Source organism: Microtus oregoni, unplaced genomic scaffold (assembly GCF_018167655.1).
Source record: "Microtus oregoni isolate MIOR12 unplaced genomic scaffold, Mior012 000070F_ref0000104, whole genome shotgun sequence".
NCBI classification, from domain to species: Eukaryota; Metazoa; Chordata; class Mammalia; order Rodentia; family Cricetidae; genus Microtus; species Microtus oregoni.
Genome location: NW_024543977.1, coordinates 5,303,031 through 5,315,874, shown reverse-complemented (window position 1 = coordinate 5,315,874; position 12,844 = coordinate 5,303,031). Strand labels below are relative to the sequence as shown.

General features: G+C 48.4%; 1 protein-coding gene across 3 annotated transcripts in view; it reads right to left on the bottom strand.

Annotated features, from left to right (window-relative positions):
- Positions 1–308: 308 nt before the first annotated feature.
- The window catches only part of Jcad (junctional cadherin 5 associated), a 77,886-nt gene continuing 65,350 nt past the window's right edge, over positions 309–12,844 (bottom strand). For all 3 annotated transcript variants that reach the window (XM_041641552.1, XM_041641551.1, XM_041641550.1), the window contains 2 exons: positions 6,047–9,579; positions 309–2,858 (listed from right to left, as the gene is read on the bottom strand). In XM_041641552.1, the coding sequence (XP_041497486.1) occupies positions 2,824–2,858; positions 6,047–9,579 (3,568 nt within the window). In that variant the 3' untranslated portion in view covers positions 309–2,823. The remainder of the gene's footprint in view (positions 2,859–6,046; positions 9,580–12,844) is intronic.

Genomic DNA, 12,844 nt, shown 5'->3' with positions numbered 1-12,844 from the left:
CCAGATGACCCCCCTGCTGTAACAGCTTTGGCAGTGCCTCACCCTGACTCCAGGTGACCCCCACAGCCAATCCCACAGCCGGTGCACCCCAACACTAACAACTGCTCACAAGATGTCTACTCCCCTGGTCACTCTGGAGGAGGTGTTGGGCTGTCAGTGATGTATTTATTACTTAGTCATTTCAAACAAACAGTGAACAGTTCACTTGGGCAGACACACTCTGGGCGCCACAGGCTGACGGCCAGCAATCCTTCCCTGGCTTTCTGCTCCGTCAGAACCCAGTAAGGAGCCACACTACCAAAGGTGATGCACATTACCTTTATTAATAAAGGAAATAAATGTCTATAATTATGGAAATAATTCTGATGGTCCCATCCAGGGACTGGCTGCATCCCTAGAGGGTTTCCTGGGATTACAGAAACACAATTGAATATGGTAAAGGCTACTTCATCTTCAATCTTTCAGAAAGTTTTCCCCAAAGAGGCCAAAGACCACCATTTCCCCCTCCCTTCTGCAATTCCAGAAACAACACAGGCACAATTCCTGCTATAATTTTTAGATAAAATGGTCAAAATTATAACTTTTAATTTTATAAGCTCCAAATTATGTGTAAGAGAAAAAAAACTGACAAACACAGAATACGAAAAACTTTCAACCAACGGTCATGGGCATGCGTGGAGTTTACATAGGGAATCATGGTCAGTATTGAACTCAAGACCTCAGCAAAACAATTTTTGGCCAGATATTCATTACCTTGGATACAAAAAGTTAAAGGTCAAATTTTCAAGTTACTAAGTTCAATGTTACCACTTTCTTCCAAAAAAAAAAAAAATTTCATATGGGCTTAAATCTGGAAAAATTGAGGTTAAAGTAAAAATATTTGCTATTTTGACTGAATGGCTACAGGAAAGCATGACATATATGACTTCGAACAAGACAAAACGGAAGAGCATCCCATTCCAGACTGAGATACGTAAGGCACGACAGCTTTCCTTCAGGATCCTTCTATTTCTCCTAAACAGTCTTTAGATGGTATCGGGTCATTTGACGGGAAGTCAGTACAGCACCAGTGTGCACACGGACATGCCCTGGGGTCTGCATGTGTGGGCATTGCACATCACCAACCTGCTAGCCTGCTGTCCCAGGGAGACCTAGTCCAGCCAAGCTCTGGACTAAGATGAACAGGAGCAATGGTATGGACTTGGATTCTGCTCTGTGTGGTCCAGCCAGAACACATGAAGTTCTTAGGAAATAAAATAATATTATGTAGATACAAGGCCATGAAAGTCTGTCTCGGGGCCAGAGGACAGACCAGCCATGGACTCACACTGGAAAAATCTGACGCGTCTGAAAACTGATTAACAAAATGTCTCAAAACTTAATATAAAGAGGGAAACAAAAAAGAGGAAAGGAGAGGGAGGGAGGGAGGGAGGGAGGAGAGGAAAGAAGGGGATAAAACCTTTGGAAAATGTTAGCTAGCAAGAATACCTTCCTCAGACAGAAGGGTGAAATGCATGAAGTATGCAGGCAGATGCGGGAGTGGAACCCTGGGCCTCCTGACCCTTCCATCATGGCATATGCGTGGAGAATGCTGCCTAGGTACGGTTTCTAAGCACTTGTTAGAATATGCAAGATTAGTTCATCAGGATCATTCTAGACAAAAATATATCTTTCTGTAAAGGAGCAAGGTGGCGGGCAAGAGAAAAGTTTCTTTCTGGGGCAGATTCCCCACAGAAATACAAGATGAAACTATGGAGTTTTGGCAAGTCTCGTTGCCATGGCTGCAAAACGTCCAGGAAGTTGTTGGTCACCTGGAGAGGAGTGACTTGAAGTGTAAGCCCACAGCTCCATCTGTGACAACATCTTTGTGAGTCTGACGAGCTTGTGATCAGTCCTCACTAACACTGTGAAACTGAGTCGCAAGGAACAGAGCTGAGGGTGGAGCAGGGATACGGCTTTAGAGCCAAGGTGGGTCCTCTTGGGTCCCTCACACACACAGGTATAGACTCTTAAATAAAATAGCACTTCCTTAAAAATCTGCCACCTAAGAACTGTTTATACATCATAGAAAAATAGCAATTTTATAAAAAGAAATATAGTTACTTTGTTACCATGGTCTGTTTTAAACCAGCAATTATTTTTCATATAAAGAATATCTAAACATTCACACAGAAAGTAAAACCTAGGGAAGACTGAGTGCAAAGCAGAGCGCGGCATGTTTGCTTCAGTGCCAAGTGAATCACTTCCGGGTGAGTTACAGCCTGAGTGTGACCCTAGGAACACAAAGAAGCTGCTGGTAGCAGTTACTTAAAGTTACCCCACGCTGCCGAAGGTCAAATAATAAAAATGGGTCATACACACTCACTCACATTCCCCTTAAACCGTATGTGTCCAAATACCACGCAGTTGCCCAGGCCACACTTCTAAACATGAGCATGGGCTGGGCAGATGCGGCAGGGAACGGGTGACATTATGGTCCAATCAAAATCACCCACCATATCTTCCATATTTGATTTTTCACATAAAACTGAATTAACACCAAGCTATTTACCCACTCGGCCTAATCCACCAGGAAGGGGAACTGATGTGAAAACTCTTTTCTAAATATAGGAATTATGTATCCATGCTATAAAGACATATGATGTCAGCACCCCAATGCTTTAGCTCCACAACAATTCTGCAGGGATGGCCGATTTTCCACTGATGGGGAAGGAGGAGTTGAGACACTGAAAACCCACAGCTTCCAGCTTAGCCTGGACGAGACACCAGAGTTCACAGAGAACACTCCGTTAGCCAAGGTGGTAGGGGCTACAGCAGCATCCGTCACACCCTCTCCACTCGGCTAGGATCATACGAATCTGCAAACAAGAAGGAAGGAAGGTCAGAGGGACATTCACCTGCCATATTTTATGTTTGAATTCTCCGACTCTACATAAATTGGAGAACAAAACTCACATGTATAGAAAACTAATTTTTAGACACTTCAGCAAACTTTGTCCACCAGGGAGTAAAAGACTATGGCTGAAACGTGTAGTTATTCGGTATACTGATGGCCCTCCTGGTGCTCATAGTATAATATAAATATAAATAATAAACTCACCGGCCCTTTACCATCAGCAACGCCCTAGCCTAAGGTTGATTCTTTCTGCTGTTTTCTTTGTGTGTGTTCCTATGTGTGCACCCAAGTGTGCACAGAGGCCAGAGGTTGATATTGGAGGTCTTCCTCAATTGCTTTCCACTTTGTGCCCATGTTATTTTTAAGGTAATGTCTCTCACTGAACCTGGAGCTCACTGGCCTGATCTCAGCATTGAGAGCACAGGCATGCAGCTACGGCTGGCTCTTCTGTTGTAGAGATGTGAACTCTGACCCTTGCATGCCTATCCCTCCTTGAGAGGAAATGAAAGCATCTTTATGGACAAATCCTTTTCCTCCAGGCTTAGGGAACCTGAAATGTCAAATGCATGGCCAGAAGGAAGAGGTTTCCTATCTCTAGCTGCTCCAGCCAGCAGGCAGGACTGGGACGGTCGCTTGTTCGTCAGCACACCTTCTAGACCTTCCACACCCTGCACTGGAAAGTCTCACGTTGCGCTCTGGTGACCTGGCTCTCCCTAATGGAGCAGGTACCGTGGGACAGTAAGCCCAGCTGCCACGGAATGGGAAACACGTGCTGCTGAGCAGAGCTCTGGAAGCCAGGCCCACCCTGTGCTTCCTGAGCTCAGAGCTCCTGCCTTAGCATTCTTAAATTTTTATATAAAAAAAAAAAGTGGCTAAATCTCTAAGAGTACAAGATAGCTATTAAAACATAGAGATTCCTCAAAACATAAAGCAAAAGTAGAAGTCCTCTATGATTCAGCAATGCCACTACTGGGAAAGGAAATCAAAATGACCGCACATCCATGCTCTCTGTTCCGTTTCTACAGCACTGCTCATGCCAAGAACAACCCATGTGTCCGACAGCAGATGAACAAGTAAAGAAAATTTTTGTCTATGCATAAATATATACACAGTGGAACATTATTCAGTCTCAAAAAGGGGGTGGGGATCTTGTCAGTTAAAATGACACATGATGAACCTTGGGGACATCGTGCTTAGCTGAGAAAGCACAACACTGCAGACCACATGAAGAATTTTTTTAAGTGACGCCTGTATTCCAGGAGCTGGGGTTGGGGAAGGGAGGAGGCACTGGAAGAGTATAAACTGCAACTGTAAGATGCACAGGTGCCTGAGGTCGGCACATCAGGCTGGATGCAGTGCACAGCGCACGGATTCTTGACTCCATCAAGAGGCGGCTGGATGGTGGATATGCTAATGAACTTGATCATCTGACTTAGCATACACTATATGGTCACTCACACACAATGTGCATCTTAAAGACGCTCTTAATGTCAATACCTCAACAGGGATAGAGAAAAAGTAACAGCAAGGCTTACCATAGCCTAGACGGTGATTTGTAAAAGCCTGTAGGACAGCACGATTTTATAGAAAACAATTAGGAAAGAAGGCTCCGAAATGCACCTGGAGAAAGATGCCATGTGAAGGGCCTCCTCCCACCGCCTGCAGCCTAAAGCCACACCACGTCCTGTCCCTGACTGGTACACACTTGCATGCCAGGTACTGTGCTGGAAGCACACTGCAGGTGCCACATGCTAGAGAGACAGGCTGGCACTCGGGGAAGACACTCGAGCCTGCTCACGTGACAGAGCACCCCAAGGCCACCTGGCTAAAGGAAGTAGAGTTCCCACAACTTAACACCTCTTGACCCTGCCTTAGAAACACCCCATGACCACACTAGAAGAGAGTTATTGCTCAGTACTATATGTGGGGTTCAAGGTATCTGATTCTGAGGATACAGTGGAGTTGCTAATGACGGAGAATGTGAAGCGCCTCACCCCAAACCAGGGAGAGGGAGGCCTGAGAGGGACCAAGCCTCAAATCACACAGGCACGGGGCACTAAACTGCTCCCTTCAGTTTCTGGTACACAATGTACCCGTATCCTAAGACGGACTCAATGGAGTCATGGAAAGAATTCTCTACAACAATAAGTTCTTTAGCTCACAGACAGTCTAGATCCAACAAAAATAGAGTGGGCCATGTAATGTTATTTTACAGTTTCTGATAACCACATTAAAACAAAAAGAAGCAGGTGAAATTATCTTTAATAACATACTTTATTTCACCAAATATACCTAAAATATATTATATTAATCATTCCAGAATATTATCATTCAACATGTAACATTTCAGTGTAAAAGTATTAAGGTATTCCAGGTTCTTCCGTATGGAGACTTTGACAGCTCCGTGTGTATTTTATCTCTCTACAACTGTCTGGCACTTCAGTTTCAGGGGATCTGATGCCCTCTTCTGGCCTCTGTAGGCAGACGGATCTCCGTGAGTGGAGGCCAGTCTTTCTACAAAGACAGACCTCATCTCAAAACAACAACAAAAAGTAAAATAACGAGATGACAAAGATCCGTCAGCAGGGCCACTGGCAGGAAACAAGCGCACAAACGTTCCAGATCCAGCATGTGGCCCTGCGTTGCCGCGGCCAGGCTGGAGTGCTCCATCCTCAGAAGCTGTTTACAAGGACAATTTCATGTGATGTGTTCTTAGCCAACTAAAACAATAATATAATCATTCAGAATACAGGACAAGATCTTGATTCTTAATTGAGAAAGCTTCTGGGTAAACTCATTATTTAAAAATGAGTTTGATTGATTTTTCGTGTATTCATTATTCTTGTGCATGTCTGCAGACCCCTGACTCTATGAGCTGGGTTCTCTCCTGGCTTTTACCTGGGGCTCAGAGATGCATGTAGCCCTGACTGGCCTTCAAGCCTTCAAGTTCTTTCCATATCAGTGTCCTAGGTGCTGGGACGGCAAGTGTGTGCCACCACCCTAGCAAGAAGGATCTCTCTATGGAACCGTTGCCAGCATTGAGCCTAGGATACCCAGGGAGCTTAGGACACCCAGGAACTAGTCATGCTAGTCATGGTCACATGGCTGCAAACTGACACCAAGCACCCACTCTCCAGCCCAACTCCTCACCTGCACACCACAAGTCCTGATCAGACAGCTTCTTCCTTAGCACTTCCGGATGCCCATTTTCTTCTTGTGGGATGACACCCTGAGAGACATGACTCTTGGTGGCCTTTAGGTGGTCGGGCTCCTCCGTGGAGTCCGCACTCCTGGAGCTCAGACACCTCATCCGAGACAAGGAGCTGATCTCCCTCATTCTCACCAAGCGATCTGTGTCTGCCCTCCTTGGGGGCGACCCCAGTTTCTCCTGCAAACTCTCGATAACTTTGGAAGGGCTTCGGAGCCTCTTTTCGGAGCCTACCGCGCCTGCAGTCTTCTCCATGAAATGGAACAGAGTGGACTTGAAGGGTGCCTTTGCCTCCTCGTCCTTTTTCTCAGGCTCAGGACTGGTGGCATGGCTTCCCGGGAACCCGTCTACATCTGAGCACACAGAAGCCTGGGGGGCCCTTTCCCCTACAAAGAGGGGACTCTCAGTCCAGCCACACTTTCTCCTGCCATAGAAGGCGTCAGTGCTCACAGAGGAGCCCCCGGATGCTGCCAAGTTGGGAGATGAGTCCTCTCTGGACGACTCTGGGCTGCAGGCACTTGCACCATGCTCAGGGAGCTGCCTCTGTCCTCCTCTCCCAGCACCTGGCAGGAGGGACTCCACAGCTACTTCAATGCCCAGGATCCTCTCCGCCCTCTCCTGCAGAGACTCACTTGGGAAGACTTCCACTGTACTCTCTATACTCAGAGGTTCTGGTTTGGAGACCCTCTGCTCTTGTCCCAGTGGGAGCCCCAAAGACCACAAGTCTGGGGTTGAGAGGCCTCGGTACTTGTCAGCGAGAGGCAGGAGGACCTCCGTGTCTCTTTCCTCACCAGTATTCACCTTTGGTGGGGTCTCTCTGTCCAGCTGCACAGACCCTAAAGCATCACTGACTTTGGTGAGTTCTTGACTTCCTCTCAGTTCTGCCAGATAGAAAAAGGGGGCTGTTTCTGTGTCACTGGGAGCCATCCTGCTTAGAGGACTCACGCTAATGTCCCGCTCACATACCCCATTCAGAACCTCCTGGCTTCGCTGCTCTGCAACCAGGCTTTCATCCGCCCACTGGACAAGCACGCCTCTGCTGTCTTCCTCCCGTGACTGGCCCAGGGACTGAGGATGGGCACTTGGGGAGCCGGGTTTTGGTTCTTCTCTCCAGCTCTCTGCCTGGAACCCTGCCTCGAGCGCCGGTACTGCAGGCTGCGGCTCTGTTCTCTTTTCCTGGCTGGTTTCACAGCTCCGGGTCTTGGCTCTGGAGTCAGCACTATCCTGGGGCTGTTCGGCCTCGCTGCCCTCATTACTGCTCCCACCGCTAGCACCATGACTTTCTTCCTCTTCCTGAAGCTCCTTGTTAAAGCTTTCTAACTGACTTATCAGATCCCAGGGCCTGCGGCTAACTGGTTTCAAGAGAAACTGACCGAAGAGCTGTGTGCTGTTGCACTGGCCTGCTGTAGGCTCCCCCTTAACCACCTCTGGCTTGGGTGCAGGGCTGGCCCTAGGAGGCTGACCAGAGGCCCCTTTTGGCACAGATGCCTGGTTTGAGGCTGAGGAAGTCCTTGAGAAAGCACTGTTTCGAGATGGGCTGAGGGACATCTGGCCTCGGAGATGAGGTCCACTGGGCTTCTGATTTTGGTCGCTAGATGCTGAAGCTGCATGTACACGTACTTCGGAAGCAGTGGGCTCTGGGCATGTTGGGGTCAGGGCTGCATTGCTGGGCTCTCCCGGTTTTATGGCAAGGGGGAGAAGTGAGCTCTTGGTGTCTTCAGGGAAACTGGTTTGGGTCTGCTGATCTCTGCACTGGTAGCCTGGCCATGAGCCAGGAGGCTGGAGCTGGCTGGGTTTGGTGAGGTGGAGGATTCTGAGGTCATCAGCTTGACTCAAGTCGTCTGGCTCCCCCATACCTTGCCTTGGGGATGTTCTTCTCCATGCCATGTTTCCCATGAGGGCTTGCAGCTCCAGGTCGGTGGAAGACATACTCAGCAGACTCTGCTCTTCCAGGGCTGCACCCTGACACAGTCTATGCGTCTTATCGGCCCCCAGCTTCAAGTCATTGTTGTTCGTATCCGTATCTGGCAGAAGTGACTCAGATTTAACTGGGACAGAAACCAAACAAAATATGGTTGCGTTGGTTTTCTTCTTTGAACTTTTCTTGGTCTGAATCCCAGTTTCAAACTTTCTAAGCTTAGTGTAGGTTTTGCAGGTACTCTCACTCTGTGGCTGTGGGGAGGAGGCATGACTGTCTGCCGGACTGTCTCTTACATCAGCCCCTAGTTCTCTCATGACACGCTCTTCTGCTTGGCTGGGGAAACCTCCATGGTCAGCGTCCATGGGGACATGGCCATGCAGCCACCGCGGACTGGAGCGGGCAAAGGCTGAGCTCTGCTCGCTGACTGACAGGGGTGCTGGCTCCTGGGCAGCAAGGCGAGAGCTGTAGGGTCTGTCGTCAAGCTTCGCCCCCTCGTAGAGTTCCGGGGGCTGAAGGAGCTTGATGTGTCGGATCCGCGGGTCGTCAAATGGGATGTACTGAACAGAAGCCCCTTGGGTGGCAACATAGGGGTGTGGAGGACGACCTTGAGGGGGAGAGCCAGGCGTGGCACTGTAGAGGTTCCTAGCTGCAAGGGAGCCAGAAGGAAGTGGACAACTGGCCTCAGCCTTCTCAGGCGGTTGCTGCTGTTGACTCTGGCTGCTGCTCAGATGCCTGGGCACAGGATCTTCAAGGTAGGGGTTGGGAATGTGCTGAGGGGGTGACTTGTATGAAGGGGGAGGCACATACACTGGAGGCTCCAAGCCAGTATCCAGCATACCCGGCTCAAGCCTGGAATCCTTACTTCTTGTTGGGTAGGAGCCACGTGGCTCCCTGTGCTGGGGGTCCTGAAATCCATCTTCTCCCTTGGGCTGTGGCTGAGAGCGGTGACACTGGGTCTTAAGGGGTTTCCCAAACTTAGGCCTAGGAAAAGGGCCTGAAGAACTAGACTTTTCAAGGTTCTTTGTGGGTTCCAAAGGTGGTGGGCAGCTGGGAGGGTATGGTGGCGCTTTGGGGATACCTGTTAAGTGCCCATCATGTAGCGGAACAGGAATTTCTGTGAAACTCAGGCTCTCAGGAGAAAGAACTCGAGGCAATGACTGGGATTTTTTTTTGCTCTGAGATATGGGCATGTGGTCTCCTTGAACGAACTGGTACAGATCCCGGAACATTTTCTCTCTCTCACCATCAGACACTTGCCTCCCTAACTTCCTTGGCTGCTGCCAGGTTTCTGGGCACACATTCTGCCACTTGGCAGGAGCTGGCATCTGTAGCTCTTCCTCCCAAACGGCCTTTCTCATCACATGCTCTGTCCTTCCTGCGACTTCCCATGGACTCTCTCTCACATGGATGGGTAGACTGTGCGCCTGAGCCATTCCTCTGATTTCTATGTCTTCTCGGTCCCTGGAACCCTCCTGCCTTCCTCTGCTCCGGTAGGTGTGGTCGCTACCAATACGGGGCTGAGAGGACCATGCTAAAGAGGGTTGATTTAAAAACCTGAAAAACAGAGAGGCAGATGTTATGTGAGGCAAAACACACCCTTGTCGACTTCAATGATGGACACTGAAGGTCAGGCTTGGGTTACCCCCACCTTTGAAAAACTGGTCTCTGCAGTAGTTTGAATAAGGCCCCCATAGGCTTAGTCACCAAGGAGTGGGGCTATGTGAAATGATTAGAATGATTAGGAGGTGTGGCCTTGGTAGAGGAAGTGTGTCACTGGGGGTGGGCTTTGAGATTTCAAAAGCCCATGAGTAGCCCAGAGTCTCTCTCTGCCTGTGGATCAGGATGTAGCTCTCAGCTACTGCTCCAGTGCTGACTTGCCAGCATGCTCCCTGCCATAATGATGATGGACTAAACCTCTGAAAATGTAAGCCAGTCCCCAATTAAAGGCTTTCTTTTCTGAGAGTCCTGGTGTCTCTTCACAGCAAAAGGACAGTGATTAGGACAGTCCCCAGTCACAGGACTTTGCCAACTGTAAACAGGTCTCACCAGTCATGGTTGGAGGATAACCTGTGTGTTGTCACCAAGGGCCAAGTGGCAGCAGCAAGCTATCCACAGGAACACCAGGGATTCTGGCTGTACTAGAGAGGACACAAATCTCACAACTTCTGAACCCTTGGATTAAGGGAGCACCCCAGAGGAGCAGCCTAGATCACTTGCAGCGCAGGCCAGGCATAGCCCAGATCAACTGAGCAATCTGAGGAATCTGCTCTTCAAAGCACTGCACCACAGCACGTGAGAAAACCATTGAAGGACACCTATGAGGCACTCCACCAGGTTCCAGGGTACCTTTCCTGTCTAGCTCAGTGCTACTGGATAAGATACCATACTATACATGGGTTATGTATACTGTCCTCTCAGCCCCGTATTGGTAGCGACCACACCTACAGGAGCAGAGGAAGGCAGGAGGGTTCCAGGGACCGAGAAGACATGGAAATCAGACTGTTGTCTTGGGAACTTACTTTGCCAGGGATTGCACATTTGAATCCAGGGGATTTTAAAATCCTAGTGCCCAGGAGTATCTTAGTATATTATGGAATACTGTTTATCCAGAGAAATGAAAGGAGAAAGCCCAGGCAAATGGCCACTGTGTTCTGTTTTATTCATTCGAGTTTTTCTATTGCTGTTTTGATTATTAATTTGTTGATGCAAGGTCTCAGGTAGCACAGGCTGGCCTTGAATGCCCAATCCTTATGCCTCCTCCTCCCAAGTGCTAGGATTACAGGTACACACCACCAAGTCCACTAGCACTTGATGTAAGTCTCAGTTCATTGAGAATAAAGTTTTACAAAAGGAATGAGTAGATCCTGGAACACGCTGTCAAATCCACCTTAGATAAACCACTCCAATTCATAGTCGCCCTGGTGTGTAGAGGACAGACGGGCTTGCAGAACTGTCTTGGCTCTGCTTATAATCACTTTTTTCCTCATAAGATAAGTGAAATCAACTTCTCACTATTTTAACTTCTATCATTTTGATTGCTGGTAAATCCCGCCCCCCACACCACCATGTGCTCTCCCACCCCTTGTCTGGAGGTGTAGCTGCAGAGTGATGACCCGAAAGCCACCAGTTCTGCGTGACTACAGCACACCAGCACATAAAGGTCTGGGAATGGACCGGGCAGAACACAGCTGCTATGCACGGGGTCCTTGGTGAAGTTATATGTTACTCTGATCACTGCTGTTCTTCCTTTGAAGTTATTGACTTCCCTCAAAGACAGTCGGCGTCCAAACAACAGGCGGAACAGCCGCTGTCTGCAAACCTTCATCAGTGCTGGAGGTCGAGTGTGCCTCACTAAGAGGTCTACTGCTTCTGCGCTTGCTGCCTGGATAAACCGTCAATCTTTCGCTGCCTTCTCAAGTTTTTCTCATTAGCTTCTGAATCCTCAACAGAGAACTGCCTGGATTAGGGTCTATATGACTCGTCACTCTGGAAGCCATTGCCAGTGGTTTCCTTGAACACCACCTACCCATGCAGGTAAGCCAGCCTGGAGTTCTAGAGCCTGCAGGAGACAGCCAGTTCAGTCCAGTGACCCTGACTGGAGGGCAGCAGTCTCACTTCTGGCAGCGAGTGGGCTCTGTCTCCTACCATTCTCACCCTCAGTGGTCTGCCCACTTTATATGGGGCTTGCTGACTTTTTGGAGGACGTCACAGTGTGGGTCTGGCTTCATGGTGAGCAGGCTTAGGGAGGTAGTTGAAAACCCAAGGTGCTGTTTGTGCATGCATATGCCATGACCATGACCAGAAACAGACAAAAATGACATAAACAGGGTGAGAATATCAACAGACTGTGACAGTTTTCTGCTCAGTGCAGAAAAAATGTTATCATCTTCACTTTGTCAAAAGTGATCAAAATCACTAAGTATCCCGGGTTAAATTCCAAGTTACAGAAAATCCAGATCCATCTGGGCTATTTAAAACAAACTATTTTCTTTTTATAATTTTACTTATGTGTACTTGTGGGTACTTATGTTTACTTGTGTGCATGCATGCCAATAGTACAAGTGTCCACGGGACAGAAGAGGGTGTTGGATCCCCTGGAGCAAGGCAATTGTGAGTAGCTTAATATGACTGCTAGGAACAGATTTAGGTCACGGGTGCTCTGACTGTGGAACCATCTCCCAGCCCCATAAATAATCTATTTTAAATATCAGTCCATATAATACAGAAAACTGTGATGCATTCCTAGACATAGCAGTGCACACCTAGAACCCCAACACTTGGGAGTTTCAGGTAAGATATAACTACATAGTGAGACCCTGCCTCAAAACACCAAACAAGGGGCAGGAGACGTCTCAGTAAGAAAAGGTGCTTGCTGCCAAGCTTGATGGTCTAAGTTCCATTCCTAAAACCCACACGGTAGAAGCAAAGTTCCAACTCCTGAAGGTTGGACTCAATTTCACTCCCTCCCCACTCCCACCCCACACGCACGCACGCGTACACACACACACACACACACACACACACACACACAATCAGTAGAACCCACACAGGGCATGTTCTGTAAGATCTCCTTCAGACAAATCACCGTAAGCATATTCTCATGAGTCAAGTGCTGCCTCACTGCACTTTCAAAGCCACAGGGATGTTCACTAAGGCTTTTGAAAACAGACAAGGGGAGATCAAATTTCTCTTTAACAAAAAACAAGAAACTAAAGATTTAACACAGATATTGTTGACAATGGACTCGACACAAGCGTGCTGGGCACACTGCTACAGGGTGGGAGAGAGCTGAGACGGCGCAGTGTGAGTCCAGGTGACA